This window comes from Manis pentadactyla, chromosome 1 (assembly GCF_030020395.1).
Source record: "Manis pentadactyla isolate mManPen7 chromosome 1, mManPen7.hap1, whole genome shotgun sequence".
Lineage (NCBI taxonomy): Eukaryota > Metazoa > Chordata > Mammalia > Pholidota > Manidae > Manis > Manis pentadactyla.
The window spans coordinates 194,120,978-194,146,050 of record NC_080019.1 but is presented as its reverse complement, the minus strand read 5'-3'; the positions used below and the strand labels follow the sequence as shown (position 1 = coordinate 194,146,050).

Below are 25,073 nucleotides of genomic sequence, written 5' to 3'. Positions count from 1 at the left end.
AGAGCCTCTCCAGTCCCATTTCTTCCTGGAGTTTGTTGCCACCCGAGACCACAGGTGCCTTGTCCCTTCTGCCATCTGCTCTGAATCTAGATGCCCGGCTCATGGAAGATGGCCTGTAAATATTTGCTGAATAAATGAATGCCTGATTCACATCTAGCTCTGCCCCACTGGCCTTCCAAAGGGCGCTCAGTCCCCTTACCCACAGTGGCAGGGCTCTGTTGCCTCCTGATAAAACATCTTTGAACTGTATTGTGTGCAGAAAGCTCTTGGGACACAGAGGCCCCTGCCGAAAGGGGCGTGAAGTGTCTCTCTGGAGTGCTCACTGCAAGATCACTTCAGATTCTCAGTCTTTTGTCTGCAGAGCAGCTGCAAATCTAAACCTGGGCTCAGTCGCATGCGCAGGCATAGAACCCCCACCAAAGCATTTCGCCTGCCCTCTCAGCTTGCTCCATGGCTTAGCACTGGGCACGACTTAACTTTTCCTTCTAACAAAAGGAGTGTGCCTGTGTTCCAAAGACTCCCTTATGTGAAGTTTCTGAAAAGGTGTGTTTACCTTACTTTACTAATTAAAGGCAAGCCCCATGTTCCCCTCCCTGGTCCCCGCAGGCACACCACCAGTGGCTACCCGATAGCCACCTGCAGCTCAGGTTACACAGACGCCCGCCGTAATGCCATTTGCCGCGATGATGGAGTCGACAAGGCTGAGTGACTCGGTGGGAGTATTTCCTGGGTGGACTAACCTGCTGGCAGCCCGCTCAGCATCACACTTGCTTTTATAATGAAAAAGGAAATTACTTCTGCCTTTGATGATGGCGGCTCCAGAAATCGTGAGTAAAGAGGGCAGGGGGAGAGAAGATGCTTCTAAAAAATGATTTCTTGACATTCCGTGATGTTGTGGAAGCTCAGTAATGGCCTGTTTGGGAAGGGACTTCTGTGTTTCACAAGGCATTTGACCATTTATTCTCAGTCTTGGCATAAAGTTAAGCGGTATAATTTGCCCCATGCTGGCAGCAGCAACTATCAGTCAAAATCAAAGTAAAAAGGTGCTCAATGTGAGTTCACTAATTTTCTGAGGTAATTCTAATCAAAGCTCCTCCTGTGATGGAAACGAAACAGGCATTTTTAGTGCAGACCTGTTAGACTTTCCTACGACCATGTGAACCAGCCTGAAGACAAAGGTTGTTTTAAACAGTTTCGTAGTTCCCTTCTCAGTCCCAAACATTGCAACAGGTGAACAGAGAGAAAATAAAAATGGGTGATCTAAGTGTGTGTTTACATACCTGTTGGGACCACTAGATTTTAGCCCTCTGTGAGGAAGCCGGTTCCCAGAGCCCCATGCCTGGCACCTGGGAGAGTGAACTGGCATTTAGCTGGGAACATTCAGACATTTCTTTGCTCCCCCACCCCTCTTTGGGTAACTGGGGTGATGCTGAAAAACTTCTGACTTCTTGGGCATTCGATAGGTGGGATTCTCTTGGAGCAAACAGCCCCATGGTGGCTGTGGCGCCCGCCGGAGTCCCTGGCTGCTCCTCCCTTCACTATGTTGTGGGGGGGGCTGGCACTCAGAGGGCACGGATACTTTCACCTTTAATTAGGTCATGCCTGTTGCAGCCAGGAAAGGGTTGTGTTTACTGGAAGCTACACGCATGGGCGAGTGCCCCCTCCCTGGCGCCATCTACATTTTGGGGGCACAGACTTTATGTAAGTATCAAAACTTCATATGGCAGGTGTACCACAGACACAGGCAAAGGGTCGAGGTTTAACTGGGAACAAAGAACAATGACAAAAAAGAGAAGGAAAGCACTTTGAAAGCAATGTTTCTGAAACGTAAGGGTACGGTGACTTCCAACAGTAAAAGGGCACAGCTCAAAAGATGTGCTGTTCAGGTGACTTTATGATTGGTTGAACAAACAATGGGAAAGCCATTATTTTAGCAGAATTAAGTTCATGGTTTTTCACTACAGGTCCTCTGTTATCTGCTGTGGCTCAGGAAAAAATGGTTTTGATTGATCAGTACTGAATGTTTAGTAGATTGTCCCTAGATTGTTGAATTTCAAAGATTTAACATGACAAAGATGTATTTAATGTTACAACTGTGAGTAGGAAGCAAACGCTTTCTGTTCCTTCTGGCAAAGGAGGTGGAGGTGGAGCCGAATCTCAGAGGTCCTGAAATAGTCACTATGGGGGAGAATGACCCACCGGCTGCTGAAGGCCCCTTCTCCTTCAGATCCCTTTTCGGCCTTGACAATTTGAAAATAAGTCCCGTTGCACCAGGTAGGTGGAACCAGGGGTGATTTCTGTTCCCCACCCCCGCCAGTCTAGATGGCAAATGTGACTGAGTGTCCCTCTGGGGAAACATCTGGCCGGGACTCCTCACACCTGCAGGGCTGACACGCGGCTGCCTTAGGTTTACAGAATCCTGAGAGGGTGTGTTAGGGAGGGCGTCACTTTGCTCAGCCCCTGGCCACCGCCCTAGACACTGGCGTTTGTATTCTCTGGAGGGAGGTTTTCAGCAATTGAGGTTCTGACCTCCTCTGGGAGGTAGGGGTCAGATCCTGCTAGGAAATCTCTGAGCCCTCTAGGAAGTCCTGAGAACCAGTGCTGACCAGCCCTCCCAGAAAACTTAAAATAAGCTGGACATGACTACAGGTACTGGATGCCTAGATTAAAATCCGACGACAGGCAACAGAGTTGTTCCCAGCAATAAATACGAAGGAAAGTCGGTTTGTAAATACATCACAAAGCAGGAGAAACAGTGGGCTCCAGAATGTCTATCCAGCTAGGATCTTTTCAGCAAGGGCCTATCAGGGCTTGTCATGAGCGGTGGCTAGCTGCTCCTGGATGCAGTCACCTCTGGGACTGGGAAGGGGGACATCTGGGGGCTCTGGCTAAGAAAGCATGGAGTGGGGGCTACCCTAAAGATTCCTTTTTAACTACCTGGACAATTGATGTTGTGGGAGTGGGGGTGGAGAAGTTGGGAGGCAGGAGAGATTTCCAGTAAGGAAAAGGATACACAATTTAAAAATAAGGGTCAAAAATTAGCATAAATGTAAATTTAAAAACCACCCTGCCATCACCTGAACCGCCAGGTTCACCCGTTTTATGTCTGCATTCATTCTCCCGGGCTTGCCCATAAGCATGCATTCATGCACTGAGCTGTTACAAACAGGGGGTTTCCATGTGCCATTTGGTTTTATGCCTTTTATTGATAGCATCACAACTTCCCATCAAGTAGATGTGTAGACTACATAGCCATTTTATCGTTATTTGACAAATAATCATTTCTAACATTTCCATATAATAAATATTATGAATGTGAATAGCATAATACATATTTCTCTCTGCTAATTTTTGAGGATTTCTGCATGATTAATCCCTAGTAGTGGGAAGGAACAAAAACTTCTTCAAACTTTTCTTTTTCAGTAAAAATATTCATTATGGAAATTTATAAAACACAATTAGTCAAAAAGATTTTTTAAATTACCCACAATTTTCCCATTACTCAGAGATTAGTCTATTAGCACTTTCCTGGATTTCTTGCCTTTTTTCTATCAACATATCTGTATTTCTCTTTTGGAGTGACATACACTATTTGTACTACTTTGAAGCTTTTTTTAAAAAAAAAAACTAAACAACATCACATCACATCTATCTTTCCAAGGCTTTAACTAATTACATATCCTTCAGGGGCTGGCCATCTATGGCCCTTGGACCAAATCTGGCCCACTGCCTGCTCGCATCAATAAAGTTTTATTGGAACACAGACACATCCATGTATTCACGTATTGTCTATGGTTGCCTTCAGGCCATAGTAGAGTTGAGTAGCTGGGACTGAGACCCTAAGGCCCATAAAGCTTCAAATATTTGCTATCTGGTCCTTTACAGAAAAAGTTTACCTACTCCTTTCTCTGTCATTTAAGTGTCTCTACCCCATTTGCTATTTTACCTGTTCCTGCTGTTGGTCATTTAAGTTGTTTCCCAGACACTGATATTGATCATAGGATAAATTCCTACAAGTGGAATTACTTGGTTGAGGAGTCTATCCATTTATAAGCTCTTTGCCATGTATTTCCAATGTGACTCTCAAAAATCTATGCACTGTGTACTCCTATTGATTGTAAGTGGTGGTCCATTTCCTTTTACATTGGACAGCAGAGGGACCAGTAATAATAATAATAATAATAATAATAATAATAAAAGCCATTGGGAGGGTGACATGTAGGTATGTCTAATTTCTGTTGTGTTTTTTTTTTTCATTTCCAGAGAGGTTAGAGGTTTTTGGTGCTTGTTTATCATTTGCATTCCTTCTTTGGAGAGATGCTAAGCATTTTGATTTTTGTTCTGGGACAGAATGAGGGGGTTGTGGAGCCATGGCAGCACCTGGGGCCCCAGGGAGGAGGAACCTGCAGAGACAAATGTGACCCAACCCAAGGTCTAACGGAGCAGCAATCTTGGAATCCAGTTTGGACTTGTTTCCTAGATCTAACTCTTAGGTACAGAACACTGGGAATGACAAGGGGCTGCTGTTGGGGTTGGCGCTGTTTTTTGCACAGTAAATGGAGACGGCCTCTCGGTGCTGGAGAGTCAGGACTTGGGTGCTGGCCTTGGGTGGGGAGGGTGGAGAGGCACCTGCTCTGCTGACTCAAGGCCACAAATCAGTTGCCCTGAAAGGAATTGGTCTCCAATCCTAAGATGGAACAACCCTCATTATCATGATGTCATCTGCTCATTCATCCACTCACTCATTCAGTTCCCTGATATTGAGGAAGGAGCCTGGCATGCCAGGTGTTGCCAGGTACTGTGAACGCAGTTAGAATAAAGCTACCCTCTTTATTGCAAGACGGTAAAGTTGTGGGTTTCCAAAGACAAGCAGGGAGAGACCATTTTGTCTTTTCCGTGGAAGACCCCTTGGCCCAACGTCCAAGACTAGGCAGAGAAGGGTAAGGCGGCCCTGCCCTGAGTAGGCATGGGATGCTCCGGAGGCTTTCTCCCCTTCCTGTTCTCCAGCCTCCTGAAGTGCATGTGAAGACAACTTCAGCAGAAAGTGTTTTCAGGATAGGTGAGGTGATTTGCACGAAATGACCTGTTCTGGCTGAGGGGAGACTCTCTGGGTTGCCCAGACAGGCTTGTACCTTTGAGTGTCCTCATGCCCTTCACACCTGTTTTTCCACCCCGCCTACCTAGTTCTTCAGGCAAGAATTGGAAAGGGCTGGGATTTACCCTACATTCAAAGTGACAAGCTAGCCACAGGTCCAGGGATGCTGGTGGAAGACAAGAGGACACGAGACCCCTGGGTCAGACACGAAGGACTTCATCACTCACGGCACAGCACACACATTCTCTCTGCGCCGGTTACCCTCACCTGCCGAGCCCCTTGAGGTGATGTGCAGCAGCCGAAGCGAGGGGTCTGCATCAAAGCTAAGGCACAGAGCTGGGGGAAACCAAATGTTTTGTAATGGGCTGAAAGCTGACCTGCACAAACTTTGTCCCAAAGGAAGACATCATATTTTATGAAGCCAGACAGTAAATAAATCTGCCCATGCTCTGGAGAGAGATACTATGTCTGTCTTCTGAGGCTGTTTGTTCTGCCAACATGCTTGGAGAGGTGGTCTGGAATAAAGACTGCCAGGCTCATGGGGAACGGGCTGCTCCATCATCTGGTGACCCTCTTACAGTCCCAGCTCCCCTCTCCTGAAAACACCCAGCTTGGTGTTCCCCTGTAGGGAAACATCTTTGGGAGTTGGGGTTCTACTTTCTCTCCATTTTAGCCTCCTAGGGCTGCTAAAACTAAGTGGCACAAACTAGGGGGCTTAAAACAACAGAGATCTACTGCCTTACCAGTCTAGAGGCTTGACGTCTGAAATCCAGGGGTTGGCAGGTCTGTGCTCCCTCTGAAACCTGCTGGGAGTCCTTCTGTTCGCTCCCCAGTGTCTGGTGTATGCTGGCCCTCTTTGGTATCCCTGCCTGTAGATGAACCACCCGATCTCTGCTTCACCTTCACATGGCATTCTGCCTGTGTCTCTTCATATTGTCCTCCCCCTATGTGTGTCTGTCTCTGTATCTGCATTTCCCCTTTTAATAAGTACACCAGTCGTATTAGATCCGGACCACACTAATGACCTCATTTTAAGTTGTTTACCTCTGTAAAGACTCTATTTCCACATAAGATGATATTCTGAGGTACTAGAGTTCAAACGTCAATATATTTTGGGGGGAGGCAATCAAACCCACAATACAGTTCCCTGACCCAGGATGGACCCAACTCAGAGCTGGAAAGCATGGGCTGGACTTCTGGGCAGGGCACCCCTGGGGCAGCGGCCCTCACTCTAATCAGGGCGACTCTCTTTGGGCTTGAACATTCTCGGCTTTGAGGGGAGGGCAAATGAATAGCTAGGTTTTCAGTTTTATTCTATCTCAGTTCACTGTTCTGTGGTTTTCTGCCTTTGCCTGCCTTTTGGTTTTCAGATGCAGATGCAGTGGCGGCACAGATCCTGTCACTGCTGCCATTGAAGTTCTTCCCGATCATCGTCATTGGGATCATCGCGTTGGTACTGGTGCTGGCCATTGGTCTGGGCGGTGAGTACGATGCATTATTCAGTAGGTGCTCAGGTACGTGTGCAGGCACTGAAACTTGCATGAGCTCCTGCCTCTTGCTGCACAGAGCTGCTACCAGCCTTAATTACTGCAGGACAACACCCTCTGGGGCCCTGACTTTTGAGTTGTCTTTGCCTGCATGATTTAGAGCCAACCCGGGGCCCAGCAGGGCCACTGGCTATGCTTGGAGCTTTGTCACCAAGAAACCTGTCCAGGTATAGAGTTGCCCAAAGGCAGCTGATGAAATAGAATCTGGCAGGCGGGGGTGGGGGCAGAGTCATGTGAAGACAAGAAGGCCATTCATGCAGGGCCAGGCACGCCTGCTATTTTTAAAATAAGGTGCATGCGCCTTTTGCAAAAGTGAGTTACTTGAATGGTCTCTAATAGAGAACAATTTCTATTTTCTCTTGCAAATAGCTGGAGCACAGCTCAGTTTGATCTCCTGCTTGCTGTGCGGTCCACAGTCCCTTCACTTGTAGCCCAGAGTAAGAGACAACAGGAAGTAGGCTGGGGTGGAGAGTCCTCACTTAGGGCCCTTGCTCAGCCAGCTCAGCAGGTTGGTCCCTTGCCATGCACTTTCTCTCTTGACCTGGCGCCTTCCAGAGCTGTGGCTCAAGCCAACTTAATGACACAAAGTAGGGTGCAGCAGCCCAGCCCCCTGGAATTGGGAACAGAAACTGGGCAGAGAAGCTGGCGGCTGATGGAGTGCAGATGTCATTATTCGTGGGCAAGCTCCAGGCCACGTGGCCTCTGGACAGTTGTTCGGCAGCGCACTGAGTGAGCCCTTCTTAGCATTCCTGTCTTATCTCCCAGTCTACTTCGACTGCTCTGGGAAGTACCGGTGCCGGTCATCTTTCAAGTGTATTGAATTGACAGCTCGGTGCAACGGGGCCCCAGACTGCAAAGACGGGGAGGATGAGTACCGATGTGGTAAGCACACACCTCCCCCTGCAGACGCGGGAGGCAGCAAGCACAGCCCACGCCTGCCCTTCCCACCTGGGAAATGGGTCCATGTTTGTGTCATTGCCAATCATGTCCTCAACTGGGATCCCATTGGCATTCACCGCCAGATAGTGGGCTGGTTATTAGGGGAGGACCATAACACGGGGCTTTGATTTGGTTCGGGGGACTATACAGGCAGTAAAAAGAGACCCCCCAAGACAGCTCAGGGGGCCCAGCAATAAGAACTGCCCTGCCAGGGTGGGGACACTGTGGGTGAGGAGCAGGTCACACTGAGCAGATGAGGGGTCTGAGCTGGCTGCAGAGGCATCTCCCCCTGTGGTCTCCGGCCTCCACTGACCACTAACGGATCATCCTCCCCGTGCGCCGGCCAGTCCGCCTGAGCGGGCAGAACGCCGTGCTGCAGGTGTTCACAGCTGCTGCCTGGAGGACCATGTGCTCTGATGACTGGCAAGGTCACCATGCTAATGTCGCCTGTGCCCAGATGGGCTTTCCAAGGTAATTTAAAGAGCATTTCCTGCTGATAGGCAAACATGAGTCAGTGATGACAGTGAAAAAAATTGCTACCATTCAGTTGGGCACTTATGGGGCTTCAACTCACTGTCATGTTGCATCCACGAGGCTGCCCTTGATACCTGACATCACCCTCACTTACGGGTGCAGAAGAGGCCCAGTGCTGACTCGCTCAAGGTCACCTGGGAAAAGGCACGTTTGGGGATGTCTTAGGGCCAAGCCAGGGCCCAAAGCAAATGCAGTGTAGCGCTTGGGCGCTGAAGCCCCCTGGTTCCTGAGGCTGCAGCTCTAGGGCAGCCTCCTGGTCACCAGCCTTCTCCACGCTGTGGTCGCACCGTCTGTGCGACTTCCCAAGGAGCCTGAAGAACCAGGTTTGGAAAGTCAGCCATTTAGTGAAAACACAGTCATTAAGCACAACTGTTGTGCAACATGTAGAAGAAAGAACAATGGTAGTGGACTCTCCACTTTTCCACGTTTGGGGGTCTACATGGCTTTCTGCACGGGGGTGACATGGCCCCCACCTTCTGACTCCCAACACCGGTGTCATGGTGGCTGGGGCGTCCCCAGACTCCCCCTGCTCTGGGTTCTCAGAGTTCACGGCAGGCGAGCTCACTGAGTCTCTGTGCTCCTGCTAGGAAGTTAGCGCCCCGTGCACACCAAGGAAACTGGGCGTTTAAGCCTCACCACCCTGAATTAGGGAGTGCCGATTTTTAAATCTGATGCAACATATCCTCAGCCCCCTTTCTCCAAAGCTAGTGAAACCCCAAACGTTCTCCAGTCTTTAACCCTGGATCAGCCCCTTCTCATCTCGTGACAACCTGGATGCAGAAATTAGCTGCAATTCAAGCTCAACATCAACAGCAAAACCCACTTGCATGATGGAGCCTCTGAGAATGAGACGTACTCCTCACACACAAGGAGGAGTTCACACTGCACACCACGGACACCAGCCACGTGCACACCATGCTGCATGTGCACCACATCACACACACCACACACCCACTGACTGTCCCCTATGTCAGATATAGAGGGGGGCAACTGTCAAGCCTGACTTTCTAGGTCCCCAGCCCAGTGTGCACAGCTGGGATTTGGACTGAGTTGGGCCTCAAGAATAGGGTAATAGTAGTACTGCTTTAAAAGGTCAGTCATCATGAGGTTCCAATGACCTTGGGGCATGTAAGAGCAGGCCTGGCAGGTAGGAGAGCCCTAGGAGAGTTGTGCTCTGGTTGCTAACACCACCAGGCCCTTGATGACTCACAGGACCCAGCAGTGTGGCGGGGCACCCATGCACCTCCCGGGCCCTGAAGCAGGGTCTCCTGGGGAACAATGGGCTCTCTCACAGGGCGCCTGCAGTCTCAGCGGGTTGAGCAATCCCGGGGCCACTGGGAAGGTCCTTGCCACCACCTTGGTTACATTTGCCTCAACTGAGCCCTGTTACAAGAGTGCCCGCCTGCATGGCACTGACAGCGATCTGATGACATCCTGTTGATAAGCTGGTGTGTTAGGGAGTGAAGCAAGCCTTTTGTTTGTTCCATGAAGACAGGGGGAAAGGCCATTTGTTCACTGCCTCCCATCCCGTAACTCTTCAAACACTTGAGTTTCCCAAACTGTGCCATGTCCGTTTTTCTCCAGGAGACCTCTTCCCTGATGCTGTAAGCATTTGCTTGCTCCTGGTGCCCCTGAACCTCTTCCTTTTACATGGTCGTCTCTCTCTAACAGGACCCCACGCAGCTCTGGGCAGACAGGGAAAGTCCCTTATCTTCCTGGCCTATTGCTGTTGGGGTGTTCAGCATCCCCACTTTGATGCTCACTTGCAAACGCCCACCTAGTTCTGTTTTCTGTCCCCTCTGGGGCTCGCTTCAGGCTGAGCAAAGGTCAGTTCAGCTGAAAGCATCAAGGGGGGCCCACCTGGCTACAGCAGGAAGTGATCCTCCCTCCAATGTGCCAGGAGCCCGAGGAGGGTGGATGGGGCCATGGGGTGGGGGCAGAAGGCTCCCTCATGGCAAACTATGCCAGGTCTGGAACACCTTGCTAAATTGGAAAAAGGAAGCCATTGACAGTTCAGGGGTACAGAGTGACATCCCCCAGTATGATACCTGCACTATTGTGACTTGAGCACAGGTTGCTCGGCAGCAGAGTGAATTTCACATGTCGGCTCCGCATGTCCAATATGCTTGCAGCTCTGTCACTTCAGACACCCTCCAAGTGGACTCACTTGAGGAGCAGTTCCGAGAGGTCTTTGTGTCCATCAATCACCTCTTGCCAGAGGACAAAGTGACCGCTTTACACCAGTCGGTGTATGTGAGGTAAGCCAGGCTACGGCGCTATCCGCACATGTGTCGAGCCGTCCTCTGGATTGGTAAAGCTGCGTGCAGCCCCACGAGGACTCTAGAGGAAGGAGAGCATGTCCCCACGTGCATCGGCCACTTTGGTTACCCTTGGGACACTTAGACTGGGGTGCTGGACCCAGACCCAGACTGGGTGGATCTGGCCCGTGGGAGGAAGGGCGGTAGAGGAGCAGCAGTGACCACCCATCACACCTGCAGGATGGTGCTGCCCACCCAGCGGGCACTGCAGAGGTGCTGGGGGAAGGGAGGGAGAGGCGGGCCGGGAGGGAGAGGACGTGAGAAGGAACCACACTGAGAAGGAAGTGTGTCCATTTACAGATGACTTTAACATTCACCGTTTATATGACATGTTTCCCCTACAACTCATGAGGAAGGTAAACCGAGGCATCATTAACTGACAGTCAGGGGCCTGAAGCCTGAAGGGGTTGCCTGCCGCTGTGGCCCAAACCCCAAGAGGAGTGTGCTCTCTGCTCTGGAGAACAACAGCTTGTCAGCCTGTCCTTGTTCAATGACAATCACCCCTAGACTGACAAGCGCCATTAGGGACAACTCATTTCTTGGGTCCTAAACCCTCAGCCTGGTGACACCACCTTTTTCTTTCATGATTGCATGATAGGACCGGGACTCTAAACTTTAGGGCAGTCAAAGTTACAAAGGGATCCTGGGGTGGCTTGGAAGGAAAGCACACACCAGGGCTCCCACCTCTGCCAGGAGTGTGTGTCATTTCTGGGGTACCACTTCTCTGCTCTGGTGGAGGGGGCATGCTCTCAGACGTGCATACGTCCAGGCTGCAAGGAATTTGTGCCAGAAGAGCCTGCCATACTGTCCACGGGCGCCCCATGTCCCCCAGGGTCTAGTAAAGAGCACTGGGGTAAAAGTGACACGCGAATGACCCCCATCTATGTGTCCATAATACAACTCGGCCTGTGTCTCATATCATTAGCTGTACGAAGTGTGGAAGTACGGCGGGCCTGCCACATAGGCAATACTTCCCTGAGGTTGGGTGTTTTACAATGACTGTGTGATCTTCCTCTTACGGTGCTTTATATTGACTGAAATTGCAGTCTGTATTCAAGGGCAGGGAAATAGAGTTTATTTTTCTTTTTAGTAAGATTAAGTAAAAAAGCTTCCATTTCACAGCCCTTGGGTATTTATCACTAAGCCCACTCTTTTTCCACTTCAGGGAGGGCTGTGCCTCGGGTCGTGCGGTCACCTTGCAGTGCACAGGTAAGAGTCTTAGAATCGCAGGCATGAATGGAAGCGCTGCTCACAGACTCTGTCCCCTGCCCCTCCCCCCCTCAGAGTGGTCTGAGACCTTGTAGGTGCCGGGTAGAAGCTCAGGGGACCCCCACCTGCTGGAAGGGTAGAGCAGTGCAGCCCGGTCTCACCCGTCGGGTGTGGGGAGGCAGCCAGAGAGACTTCTCCGCAGCTGACAGGACCGTGGTCCATGGGCCCTGTCACCCCATGGTGGCTGCAGGAGCCCGGCTCACTCATTGTTCGCCCCCCCGCCGCTGCCCCAGGGAAGTGTGGCTGCGCAGCTCCTACCGACTGGCAGCCCTTGTCCCCGGCGCGGGAGTCCTTGCTGCAGGGCTTGGGTCTGAAGAGGCCAGGCCCATACACACCAGCCCTGCATTAGTGAGGAGCACGTGCAGAGGGTTCCCCACTCCTGGCGTGTGTCACCATCCTAGGGACGCAGACATCACAGGGAGAGAGCTGCCAGCACTGGGCTTTGCTCTGACGGCTCTTCCCTCCACACCCCCGGCACCCACTGTCCCACACCCTGGGCCACCTGCCCCCACTGCTCACCCCACACTCCCCCATGAATCCCTCTCCCTTGGCTGTGAGCTCCGAGGAGCGCAGGGTGCTGGGGAGCAGGGAGGTCTGTGGATCGACACCCCACCCTTGTTGCCCCTTGGCAGCCTGCGGCCTGAGAAGGGGCTACAGTTCGCGCATCGTGGGTGGAAACGTGTCCTCGCTCATGCAGTGGCCCTGGCAGGCCAGCCTTCAGTTCCAGGGCTACCACCTGTGTGGGGGCTCCATCATCACCCCCGTGTGGGTCGTCACCGCTGCCCACTGTGTCTATGAGTGAGTGCTCCCGCCCTCTGAGCTGTGGGCCCTCACCTTCCGCAGACGCTGCTCGGTCCGGGCCAGGTTGGGATGGACTGGGTGGTCAGCAGCAGGCCCGCACAGCTGGCCAGCAGACCAGATGGTTGCAAAGTAATGTCAGCTGGGGGACCCCTCCCTCCTCACCCTGGATCCACCATTAGCAGCTGGGTGTGACTGGAGACCCAAAGCTCACTTTAAGGTTTTGACACCTGCAGTTCTTACAGACAGGGTGGCAAGGGCTGGAAGGATGCTCTGTGCAGGAGGAAAGCCACCAGCATGAAGGCCCTAGTCCCCCTGCAGCTCATCACAGGGGACTGTGCTGTGGCCGAGAGGGTGAGAGCGTGCAGGGCGAGTGAGGACGCCGAGTCTCCCCAGAGCAGTCTCTCAAAGGAGTTCAGTGCGGCGGAAAACCACAGAAAATACTTCCCAGCACAGTGGCTCCTTCTCCCTGCTTTTCTTACTCCCTCTATCTGGCTGCTTTCCACTGGAGAATGGGCCCTCGTGGACCCCTGACAGTCAGCAAAGCTGAGCTCAGTTCTCAAATGCTGTGAAGTCCCCAGAGGTGCAAGGATCAAGGCCTGTCTAGGAAACTCAGGGGTGGGCTCTGCAGGGCCCAGGAGCCAGGGCAGGGCCAGTAAGCAGGGCAGTGGACCGTCCCCCACAGTTTCCCTGGCACCGGCTCTCAGACACCTGAGCTCCCTGGGTTAAAGGGCTTGGGCTTTTCCTGCTTCACCTCTCAGCCTTCTCATTGCAGCCTATACCTCCCCAAGTCATGGACCATCCAGGTGGGCCTAGTTTCCCTGCTGGACAGCCCAGCCCCTTCCCAACTGGTGGAGAAAATCATCTACCACAGCAAGTACAAGCCGAAGAGGCTGGGCAATGATATCGCCCTCATGAAGCTGGCCGGGCCCCTCACCTTCAACGGTACATCTGGGTTTCTTTGTTCCTCTTATTTGTTTCAAGAGAATTTGCCATTCCTTGTTGAAGCATTTTTGTAATGGCTGGTTTACACTCCTTGCAAGGGAATGCCAGTGGTTGGTTCATTTCAGTGTTGGCATCAGTTGATTGTCTTTTCTTATTAAGGTTGTGATTTTCCTGGTTCTTGGTATGATGAGTAATTTCCAGTGGACATTGGCTCTTTTGTTAGGATGTGCTGCACCCTACACGCATCTTCAGTGTTAGCAGGTGGCCACCTTGTGCAGGTTCACTGTGCTGGTCTTGGTCCATTTTGTGGGGTGTGGTTCTGGCAATAATTTGATTTCAGAGTCTTCATGGTTCTGTGCTGTTCACCTTGGTTGGTCTGGTGCCGCTGGGCTCCCTCTGGTGCCACTTTTTTCCTGCTGGTGCTACCTAAAGATGAGAGGGTTGTCCCCAGGCCAGGCTACCTTGTGCCTCAGCTGGTGGAAGGGGGTTTGCCCTTTCCAGTGCGTGTTGTGGTGAGGGCCCCTGCCAGTGCCACTCACCTTCACAGGGTCTCATCTTGGCCAAGAAAGAGACCACTTCCTAGGCCAGCTGGCTGGTTGAGGTGGGATCCTCCGTGCAGCCATTTCTTTACAAACTAGAACACACTGGGTTTCCCTGGCTCCTTGAAGTGTTCAGAAATATGCTGCCACGACCAGCTGCAGAGTTCAGCAGCCTTTCTTTCTCCATGGGAAATGTCGTCGTGACCTCTAGAGGTTACAAAGTCACCAGAAAAGCTACACAGGATAGAACTTTCAAGCATTTTGAGATGCAAACAAAGCATATTACTCCTACTCCTAATAAATTAAATCCTATTCCTAAATAAATTAAAGTCCCCTTCTCCTTTCCAAAGAGTACACAGCACGTGGAGTTGCTGGCAGAGTGTAATAAACAAGGCCCTTATTGGAGCAGAGCCCTTGTGCAAGACCAGGGGTGGGTTTGACCTGGGAGAACTGTCACTGTGTTTATTACATGGCACACATGATACTCTATGCAAAACATTCTGAAACAAATATTTCTAGAGAAACAACAAGAAATTGGTAGTGGTGGTGTTCATGTGTTAACTGTTATTAATGATACTTGGTTATAAAAAATGAGGTGCCCAAAGTTACATTTGACAGAAATTAAAAAGAGCAGTCCTATGCCTTTCCCACCTTTGTGTTTTGTCCTAGGACAAGCTTAGCGCATGTCATAGTGTATTCATGTCAGGGCCCCACAACGGCTGCTACACTGTCTTTGCTGGAGGGCGACTGTGACAGCCCACGCGGACAGGCAGGCCTGCTGCCTCCAGAAGTGTCAGGCAGGGTAGGGAAGTTCATGGAGGGATGCGCTGTAAGGCAGCACACCCATAGTCCAGGCCAGGGGTGGGCACACTATGGCCCCCAGCCATGTCTGCCCCTTTGCCTACTTTTGTAAATAAAGGTTTATCGGCACACAGCTGGGCCCTTTTGTTTACTCTTGTCTGTGGCTACTTCCCTGCTACTGTGGCAGAGTTGATCAGTTGTGATAGAAACCACTTGGCCTGCAAAGCCTCAGATATTTACTGTTTGGCCCTTCACAGAAAATATGCCAAACCTGGTCTAGTTGCACTCATGTTGTTCAGTCCAGGATTGTTTTAAAGTTTTGAGGCCCTGGTGGGGGAGGGATCTCTGCTCTGCACTAGTCGCTTTTAAATGACCAAGGGCTTGAGCCTTCTTTGGGGGATCATCTGCACTCTGCAGAGAGGTAACCACGGATGCGATTAACTTTTTCTCCAACTACAGCTTCAACTGAGTGGAAGGTTGTTGTGTTCCCCTTATGCAGAGATGATCCAACCAGTTTGTCTGCCCAACTCTGAGGAGAACTTTCCTGATGGAAAAACATGCTGGACATCTGGATGGGGGGCCACAGAGGATGGAGGTCAGTGGTGTGAAACCAAGATTCTGAGACCAGGGAGCCCAGAACCGAGAGGGCCAGGTTGGACGGCCATAACCACACTCTGCCATCCAGTCCCGAGGTGGTGTTCCTGTGGGATGTGGGGCTCCCGTGACATGCCCACATGCCCTGGTCAGGGGGTGCCGGTCAACTGCTGGAAGCCTGCAGGATGCTGAGGAGTTGTGGGTCATGGGTCCAGGTTCCACTTGTCTTAGGACGTGAGCTTGCAGACTTCCTCAGGAGAGAAATAAATCAGGAAGGGTGATGGCGGACACTCGCATGGCGGGGAGATCCCCGCCTCTGTTGGGTGGTCCTCCCACCTCCTCTCGTCCCCGCTCCCACCTGTGGTGACCAAGTGCAGGGATCCTCTCCCAAGCTGTATTTGCCAGGCTGGGATTTTTGTCTTGCAGGACTGGAGGTTGTGTTGCATCATTCCACAGAGGTCAAGCAGGACAAGCAAACAGGACCTTGTTGCTATCACCCTAATGAGTCAATTGCTTTCCTTGTTAATAGGAAGAGAGTGAGTTTGCTGAGGCCGTTGTAACAAATCACGATAAACAGGACTTCAAACAGCAGAGCCTTTGTGTTCTTCCCACTCTGGGGGCCAGAACTCTGGAATCAGGATGTGGGCAGGGTTGGGTCCCTCCGGGGGCCCTTAGAGGGAATCTGGTGCAGGCCTTTCTCCCAGCCTGTGGGGTTGCTGGCAACCTTGGGGTTCCTCGGAGTGCAGACGCATCATTGCAGCCTCTGCCCAGTTCCCCCTGGCTTCTCCTATGTCTGTGTGTCAGATCTCCCTCTCCTTTCTCTTGTAAGGAAACCAGTCTTTGGATTTAAGACACACCCAAAATCCAGGATGCTCTTGTCTTGTGAGTCTTACCTTAATATATCTGCAAAGACCTTATTCCAAATAAGATCACTTTCTAAGGCCGCAGGTGGGCATGTTTTGGGGGAGTCACAATTCAACCCAGTACAGGAAGTTCAGTAGTTTTATTTGCTAGGTCAACCCACTCCTGAACATCCCAGGCACGTTGGAACTTACCTACACCAAAAGGTCGATCCTGCAGGACAGGGTCTCATCCATGTGGTTTGCTATATCCCTCTGCCCATATTGGAAGCTTCTTGCACAAATGCGCTGAGCTCTGTCTCGCCATTTACCAAGTGCAGAGCTGCATGTCTCAGTGAGATAGTGTCTGCTCGTCACAGCAGATGACAGTGATGCAGGCTCATCTCGAGGGCCAGCACATGGGCCAGGGGCATGGAGCAGCTTGCTTGGGCTCACGTGACCAGGTGGTGGGAGGGCTGGGATTCCACCTTCGTGTTCCCCACCCAAGTCCCTATGCATGTAGCTACACATGAACTTGGAGTATCTGAATATGATTACTTCATCATTACTGCATCCTTAGGAAGCAAGTAGGGGCAGGATCTGCATCTCAGGCCAGGTGGTCCCCTGAAGCAAGGATGGAGAATGTGTGGGTGGATTGGGGAAGCACGTGCAGAAAGCATGGGGCAATTCACACTCATAAAACACTTACAGTGTAGGGTTTGAGGACCGCAGACTGAGCACCACCTGCTCACACATGCTAGAGGAACGGGAAAGGGGAGTGTCCTGCTCCACGCCTATAGAACAAAGGCAGCCAGTTTTGCAGACAGGCGATGCTCAGAGGCACTGATCTCTTGGGGTTGGTAGGGAGGCTGATCCACTGCAGATGCATGAGAGTCCTGTGGCTGCTGCAACAAAGCCAAATTTAGTGGCTTAAAATGACCCAAATGTATAATCTACAGCTGTTGAGCTGAGACAGCCTATACCAGTCTCGGCCAGAGTCAGTATGCCGGAAGACTGATGCCTTCTGGGGGCTCTGTGGGAGAGCCCCTCCCCTGGCCTTCTCCATTCTGGAATCTGCTTGTGTTCCTGGGCTGCTGGCCCCCTCCTCCTTATTGGCTGCCTCTGTAGCATCTGCAGACCCCTCCCTCTCCGACAGCCCAGGGCCATGTCCCCATCCCATATGCACGCGTGGTCACAGGCTCCAGGACTGGGACATTGTGTGTGTGACTTTCATGAGCCTCAGCTTCCTTTCTGTAACCTGAGCTGTTCTGGGGACTAAACAGGCCAGTATGGGTCAAGTGCTTGGCCCAGGGTAGGCCTGGGCAGATCCATGCTTCCTTCTACTGATCCCCTGCGCTCTGACGCCCTGGGTTGGTCACCTTGGGGAAGTGAGTGGCCTTGTGGGAAGCAGCTGGCCACATGGCCCATGCTCCTGTGGCGTTAGGGAGCAGGGCTCTGGGACTCTCCAGCGTTCACGACAGTCTCCCCATCACCCCACTCCCGGCCCAGATTTCTCCACTCCAGCTCTGTCTGGGTCTTCCTCTACCCCGTGTGCACCCTGAGTCCAAGAAGGACCTCCAGACACACGTGCCTGTCTTTGCTCTGACACAGGTGACGCCTCCCCTGTCCTCAACCACGCAGCTGTGCCTTTAATCTCCAACAAGATCTGCAACCACAGGGACGTGTACGGTGGCATCATCTCCCCCTCCATGCTCTGTGCTGGCTACCTGAAAGGCGGCGTGGACAGCTGCCAGGTAGGCCCTCTGTGACCCCTGGGGGCCACGGCAGCCGATGAGGTGAGGCTCTGGTATGGTGGCCCAGCCCATGGGACAAGTCACTGCCAGCATTTCCCTGTGATTGACTGAAAAGCAAATTTACAGGGTGTGGGAGAGAAGTTTGCTCAAGATATTATTCCCTTCCTGGCTGGACAGGTCCTGTTTACACAAAGCTCCACTCTGCCTGGGAGCCGGGTGGCCAGGGGTCTCGAGGGCACTTCCCTCCCCAGCCTGGTCCTCAGAGTCTTCAGGAAGACCTGGGGGTAGACTGCAGGTGGGAGCCTGTGAATCTGGCCTCCAAAGTTAGGGTGGGCAGGACTCCCACACTGCTGGTTTGGAGGTCAGCTAGAGCTCCCACCTGGCAGACCCTCCCTCTGGGGGCACCCTGCCGCCTTGACCTTCATGGGCTCGGTTCAGAGTGTCTAGAATCTAGCAGGACTCAGCTGGGGGAGAGCATTGCCAAGGGATAAGGGGCCCCGCCGTGGGGAAGGCCGAGGCCACTCCAGGAGCTGTGGGGTATGAGTGCAGAGCCAGCCTGGCACCGTATTCCCTGATGGGTGAAGGGGGAGCTCCTGCAACAACAGGGTCACCCCACATCAGTGCCATTCCAGCCCCTTTGTCTCTTCTCGCGCCACCTAGGGAGATAGCGGGGGGCCCCTGGTGTGTCAGGAGAGGCGAGTCTGGAAGTTGGTGGGAACCACGAGCTTTGGCATCGGCTGTGCTGAGGCTAATAAGCCCGGCGTCTACACCCGCATCACCTCCTTCCTGGACTGGATCCACGAGCAGATGGAGGTGGGTGCAGCCCCTTCCCACGTCAGGCTGGTGCCCTCATTCTACCGCTAGCATTCTTCCTGGGTGGCCCTGCCCTGCTGTGCAGAGCCAGGCCGTGGTCCGTGAGCTGTGGATACAGCACCCTGGGTTTTGTTCCTGGGTGTCAGACGTGAGCACAGCCAAGGCTCTGGGGAGTGTGGTCCTGGTTGAGTGGGCACACACAGGTGGGACATGAAGGACAAACATGCCTCTGCCATGTGGGGAAAGGAGGGGTGGCCAGGTGGGTGCATGTGTGCATGGCAGAAAGGGTGCACACAGTGGAGACAGGTGGGTGAAGGTCTGACCTGGAGACCCCCAGTGTCCACTGAGGAGTTTGGACCTTGCTGAGAGCCAGGGGTAGAATGGGGAGTCTCTGATCAGGGGAGGCCTGGGCAGCTCTTGTTTTGGGGGCCTCCCTGCAGGGTGAGGAGGCTGGAGGAGGGCCAGGACTCTGTGAGGCTGGCCATGTGGCTGGGCAGGTCTCTCCCTGTGCACTAGGTTAAACCTGAGCCCTGACAGGGAAGGGCTCTTGACTCTAGGAGGGAAAGAATTCTCAGTCAGGTCAAATAAGTGCCAGCAAGAAAGGAATTTGTTAAAGCAAGAGTAGAGGCAAATGTCAGCAGCCACGCAGGCAGCAGAGAGCAAGGCAGAGCAGAGGGAGGGGAGGACGACCACTGAACCCCTGCTCAGCACAGAGCAGGTGCCCTGCCAGCTCCTGAAGCCATGTTCACCTGGTGTGCAGTGTCTGCTTGTGTCTGCATGGTGTGGGATCATGTCCGTACCATCTCAGGATTTGGGGGAGTTTTGGAGCACTGGAGGGAGAAAGTTTATGTTCTGAGAACTTCTGTTTAGGTACTGGTCTGAACTAAAACAGGGAGAGAGAGAAAGGATTGCATCAAGACTAGAGAGCTGAAGGAAATAGCAGAGGGACAGAGACACTTTTCACTGGAGGTGGAATTCAGAGAGTTTTTGTCTTTTTCATGAAAGAGTTCAGAGACAAGTGCAATAGGCTTATTCAGGGTGAAGGTTTATTTGATAAGACAGTGCACGCTCAGATGGGAGTGTGAGTGACCTCAGGGAGGAAGCACGCTTGAGGGTGTAGGGTTCAGGGTTTTATAGGGCCTTTTGGGTGGGGGTCAGCCTAAGGCATGATGTACACAGGTGATTTATAACTCCTTTGAAGTTTTGTCTTAAGAACAGGATTATTGAGGTGACGGTGTTAATCCAGATCTCAGCATTCTTTATCCACATAGGTTCATTTGCACTTCGAGGTATGCCTCTCATCCTGGTTACAAAGTTACTTAATTGATGAAGGGGCTAGAAGAAGAGGAAGAACAGCTTATAGCTTTAAGTTAAAGAATAATCTGGGCCTTTGTCTGCAAGCTAAATATATTTTACAATGGCCTGACCCTTGTCCCATTTCCCTGCTGTATCTCAGCTTGGCAGGACCAGGGCGGGCAGTGGGAGACCGGAAGATAGGGGGGAGGGAGAGCCCTGGGAAAGGGAGCACCGCGGGTGACGTGGGTGCCCAGATGGGAGGGCTGCAGGGCGGCGTAGGAGCCTGGGGCCTTCGGCCCTGTGGGCGCTCAGCTAATACTGACTGACTCGCTCTCTGACTCTGAGTCCCACATCCTGCCTTAGATCAGTTTCAAAAACCTTTGGTGTTCTTTTTAATCGAGGTAAAATTTATATAATATAAAATTAACCATTTAAAGTGAACAATCCAGTGGCATTGACACACCCACGGTGCTGTGGGGCCGCCACCTCTGTCCAGTGGCAAGGATTTTCATCTGAAATAAACCCAGGAAGCAGTCTCCCCGAAGGCCTCTCCCAGGCTCTAGCTGCCCCTGCAGATCAAAGCCCTTTTTAAAAGGCCCTTTTACTTTGAAACAATTGGCTAAGGACATCATTCTCCTCATGTGCCTGGGGAGTTAATTTCCACTTCTTCCTCCTTGAATTTTTCCTACAATGAGTCACACACAGTGGTTGCCCCTCACCCCCGTGCCAGGCTGACTCCCCACCGCTGGGACTGGGCCTGGCTTGAACCCAGCCCTGAGTGTCCTCTGCAGACAGGTCGTCGGGCCCTCAGTGCTGGTCCACTGCCAGGCAGTGCTGGAAGACACGCTGTCCTGGGATGCTCGTTTTGTGGCACGGGGTGGATCTGGACCTCCCCGCGGCTGCACCAGGGGCAGAGGGGCCGGGCGGCCCAGCTAGGAACCATGGGACGTGTGGGTGGAGCAAACCGACTCCCACCGTGCAGTTGTGGAGGTGGGCAATGGGGAGCGGGGGCAGGGCCCCCAACTCGGCTGGGCGCCCTCCGCAGTGCTGCTGTCAGTCTCCCTCAAGGCCATTCGGGGTGACAGGTCCCAGGAGCGCCACATATCACAGGCGAGGGGACCTGCTGCGGGCCTCCATGCTAGTGCGGGCAGAGCTCCCCTCCAGCCCTGCCACGCTGCTCAGCAGAGCTGACAGATCTCCCACGGGGGGCACGGCACTCCCTGGCTGCTGTGAGCATTGAAGATTCCCAGGACGCTTTGCAGAGGGTCTGATCGGGGCTGTGAGGTGAGGGCCCTGGCCTTTGGGGATGGTGGCAATCCTGATGCCTGGGAGGGGCACCAGTTGCCTCCTGCCACTGAGGGTCTGTGTGAGCCACGCCCTCTGGCAAGTCTCTCTTCTGATTTGGGAGACCCGGACAGTCTTGGCTTCCCTGAGAGGTTTTCCAGAGCATCTATTTTTGTTTGTCTCTTTTGAGCATGGATGTTAGGGCCTCCCACCTGCTCACACCATTTATTAGCATGGAATGACCCCATTTATTAGCAGATGGGACCACCTGCTGGGTGGTTTTCTCTATTTAGGGCTTAAAACAAAATTGTTCTGACTCAAATGGGCCTTCAGAACATAATGCTAAGAGCTGGCAAGTTCACATGGAACTAGAAAACTCCCAGGTCGGTGATGGGAAATACAGGGCGTGGTCGGCGGGAGGTGAGGGCCAGGAGGGCCGTTGCACAGCCATCTGGGGTCGGCCCAGAACCAGCATCCCCTCCGGCACAGCTGACTGGTCCCCATCACTCCTGGGGAGTGGCCACCGCCTTCACTCCTGCTCACACGCAGTTGCTCACTTGATCTTAACGTTGGAGAGATGGCTTGGAGTCCTATAAAAATAACTATGTTTTCATTTCTAGAGGGACCTGAAAACTTGAAGGGAAAGGGGACAAGCCACCACCTCGCATTTCTGCCACGAGGGAGACGTCCGCACCCTCTCATGCGGGAACTGGCAGCAGTGGGGCAAGGAGGATCGGCTGCACGTCCCCCCATGTCTAGGACAACTTGCTCCTAACACCTCTAAGAGCCTTTTGGGCAACAGACTCTAAGGCCTTGAAGCTCCTTCCTGAGTCACTACGACCAGGAGCAGGAAGGCCTCTGAAGTGCTAGCTTCCCCACTTGTCCATTTGGGTTCCTCTCCAGGGGTGTCAACGCTCCTGACAGTGAGGGGACAGCCCTTCAGTAGAGCTGGTACGGATGCACTGTCTGCATGTTTCACTCCTACGTCCCAGACCCCAACCAAAATGTTCCACTTTCATGATCTCTTTTTATATGTGGGAACCTAGCCTACAAGTGATTAGTCTGAAGGTTTATTTCTATCTTTTCTTGTAGTATCTGGTGCTTGGTGTGTTCTTGTCCCTCGCTCCCACAGGACCCATGCTCTCTTGATGCAGTCAGTCAGAGCTTGTCTGAATGGATGCTGACTGCTTGTATAAATTGAAATCAACTTGAGTTTAGAGGCTCCATTATACTTTGATCTCTTCTGTATACATTGTGGGGTTTGCATTTTTCTGTTAGAACAGATGTCTCAGCAGATCAGAATTATCTTTATGATGTCATAAGACTCAGAAGCAGAGAAAGAACAGAAAGTCCTGGATAAGACAGGACCCCTGAACCCCACACAGAGGGCACTGAAGGCAAAGAGCAGAGATAGTCACATGTCATCAAGAGGCCACAGACATCCCTACCTCTCTGGACAGTCCCACTAATCTACCTGTGGGATTAGAGACCCTTCCCGGTACCCACACACCCTGTGTAGTCCCCACAGCAGACATGCAGCAGAGAAAGTTTACTTGGTAAGACATCATTGTCCAGAGGCCCTGGATCACACATGAATTCGTCAAGTATGAACCCTTTGCTTTGCCTTGAGGCCATGGTAGCAAAGACAGGTGGCTTTCAAGGAGAGAGCAGGATGGGCCAGGTGCCTGGGGAGGGAGCCCCCAGGGGGTCTGCGAGGAGGGGGAGGGGAGGGGAAGGGGGAAGAGGCCTGAAAGATGCAGCTGGCCCTGACCTGTCTCAGAGTCACGGCACAGATCTCTGTGTGTCAGAAAGTGACAAGGCCATTTTTGTATTCAGTGTTTTTCCCCAGGTCTTTAAAGGTAGTGGTGGCCTGTGCGTTGAGGGTCACGTGGGGAAAAGATCAAAGACCTCATGTGGGAGCCTCCGCTGAGAGACCTCACTTACTGCAGCCACAGGTGTTTGGCACCTGCGGTGGCCTTATTCTTCTTTAATCACCACTGAGTGTTGTGAGGAAGTATTTCCCTAGGGAATATAAGGCGGTGCCAATGGTGGGCAATTGGTGCATGTGAACCACGTGCCTGGCACTGTCCCCCCATGTCTCACATGTTTACTCGTTTGTTGCAGCCCCTATGAGACAGGAGGAACCATCCGTCCCATTCCAGAGATGAGGAAACAGGTGTAAAGAAGTGACTTCCCCAACCTACCCATCGGGCAGGAGGGGTATTGGGGGTTTGCACCAGGCTCATCATAGCAGGAGTTAAAGCAATGAGCTGATAGCAAAGCTACACCCTTTGGCATTTGAGTCTCAAGGGACTTTGTGCCATCGATTTGAACCCATTGCAATGTATTAGTCATTCAAAGTCATGACCCTCTTCTCCAGAAATATTTGTCTCGATGGAGACATTTGCTGGCGTGAGCTGCAGGTCGGTGGGTAGGGCTGTTGCCGACTTATTCCTTTTCTCCAAGGACACAGCTTAGCACTTACCTCTGGCCAGGCCAGTGGGGTCAGGGCAGAAAGTTGTGGCCAGACCACACCTACCCTGCCGCCAGAGGAACAGCTGGAGGAGCAGGCTACAGACGGAGCCGGCTTCCTCCCCTGGCGACTTAGCCCTGAAGACGGGACTGTGGGGCATCCCTGTCCCAGTGCAGTGAATGGGGGACCCCCATCTGTGTGCTGACATCCATGGAAACAGTCCCCCTCTCTCACGAACTGTAGTATTTGATATGGCTTTATCTCCGCATTGTAACAAGATTACAGAAGCCTAGAGATACTATAGAAAGTTTGGAAAGGCGTGTTACAGATCAGCCAACAAATTAAACACCCCAGTTGGCCACGAACACTGTGAGAACTTCCTCCTTCTCCTAAAGGGGGCTCCTGGCAACGGTCCGGGGACACCTGCATATTTCCTCCCCTTCTCACATGAGAAAACCGCCTGTGGTGGTGCAGGAAGGTGTGAGAAGGGTTTGGGTGTGCAAACACATGCCAGCCCAGGGGCTGCTGGCTTCCAGGGGCAAGTGCAGCCAGACTGGTCTCAGCGTCCAAAGGCTGGCTCCGCTGCCGGAATTCCCCAAAGAGCAACACTGGGGCGGGAGGCGTGGGTAAGAGCTACACCCTATTCACATGGGCAGTGCAAGTTCCCCAAGGCCCAGCCTCCAGCCCCTGGGGGACAAAGGGGCCTCGCCAGCAATACATAGAGTCACAACCAAGAAGAGCAAATTCACGCTTCACAGCCTTAAACAATAGTGACTTCAAATCAATTACTCCGAATCAATCCATCAATTACTTTTGGGCCACATTTTCCCCCACAGCATGAAAAAGGAAACCTCACTAAGCTTACTGCCCCTCTGGCGACTTGGGGCACCGCGTTCCCCATGTCTTCACGGGTGGTGGACCAGCTCTGCACACAGACCCGCAGTCTGTGCCTCTGCTCGGGAGTGGCTCCTGGAGACAGGCTGCGTTCCAGTACCCTTGCCTCTTCCGGCTTGCCTAAGTGGTCTGAATTTTCCCCAGATTCATGGACACCTGGAAGCCATTTTTCAGGTTCCCTGGATACTTGGTGTGTGTGCGTGATGGCACATTTATAGTGACATGTGTGATGAGATCATTTATTTCTGAGCCTGCTTCTCTAAGCTGAGAGCTTAGAAGGGGGTTGCCCTCCACCTCCCTGGGTATCCAGCACGCAACCCACGAAGGGCGCAGAAGCTGCT

General features: G+C 52.5%; 1 protein-coding gene across 3 annotated transcripts; it reads left to right on the top strand.

Moving 5' to 3' along the window:
- Window positions 1-358: 358 nt before the first annotated feature.
- On the top strand, window positions 359-23,081 carry TMPRSS3 (transmembrane serine protease 3). Of its 3 annotated transcripts, none has more exons than XM_036876901.2 (13): window positions 360-827; window positions 2,136-2,274; window positions 6,466-6,576; window positions 7,408-7,524; window positions 7,929-8,052; window positions 10,248-10,373; window positions 11,599-11,642; window positions 12,335-12,500; window positions 13,276-13,445; window positions 15,285-15,380; window positions 17,830-17,972; window positions 18,633-18,785; window positions 21,986-23,078. In XM_036876901.2, exons 1-13 carry the CDS (start codon window positions 807-809, stop codon window positions 22,001-22,003), a joined length of 1,428 nt encoding a protein of 475 aa, XP_036732796.2. In that variant the 5' UTR covers window positions 360-806; the 3' UTR covers window positions 22,004-23,078. The 3 variants fall into 3 exon arrangements, with proteins under 3 accessions (XP_057360900.1, XP_036732796.2, XP_036732792.2); XM_036876897.2 differs by lacking the exon at window positions 360-827 and adding an exon at window positions 1,665-1,701 and having other exon boundaries at window positions 21,986-23,080; XM_057504917.1 differs by lacking the exon at window positions 10,248-10,373 and having other exon boundaries at window positions 359-827; window positions 21,986-23,081.
- The last annotated feature ends 1,992 nt before the right edge of the window (window positions 23,082-25,073 follow it).

Bases quoted from the DNA above. Each gene is read 5' to 3' on its own strand.
- TMPRSS3 (XM_036876901.2), top strand. From the start codon at position 807: ATGATGGCGGCTCCAGAAATC. The intron at 10,374-11,598 runs GTAAGCCAGGCT...TTTCCACTTCAG, and splicing joins CACCAGTCGGTGTATGTGAG to GGAGGGCTGTGCCTCGGGTC. The intron at 11,643-12,334 runs GTAAGAGTCTTA...GCCCCTTGGCAG, and splicing joins GGTCACCTTGCAGTGCACAG to CCTGCGGCCTGAGAAGGGGC.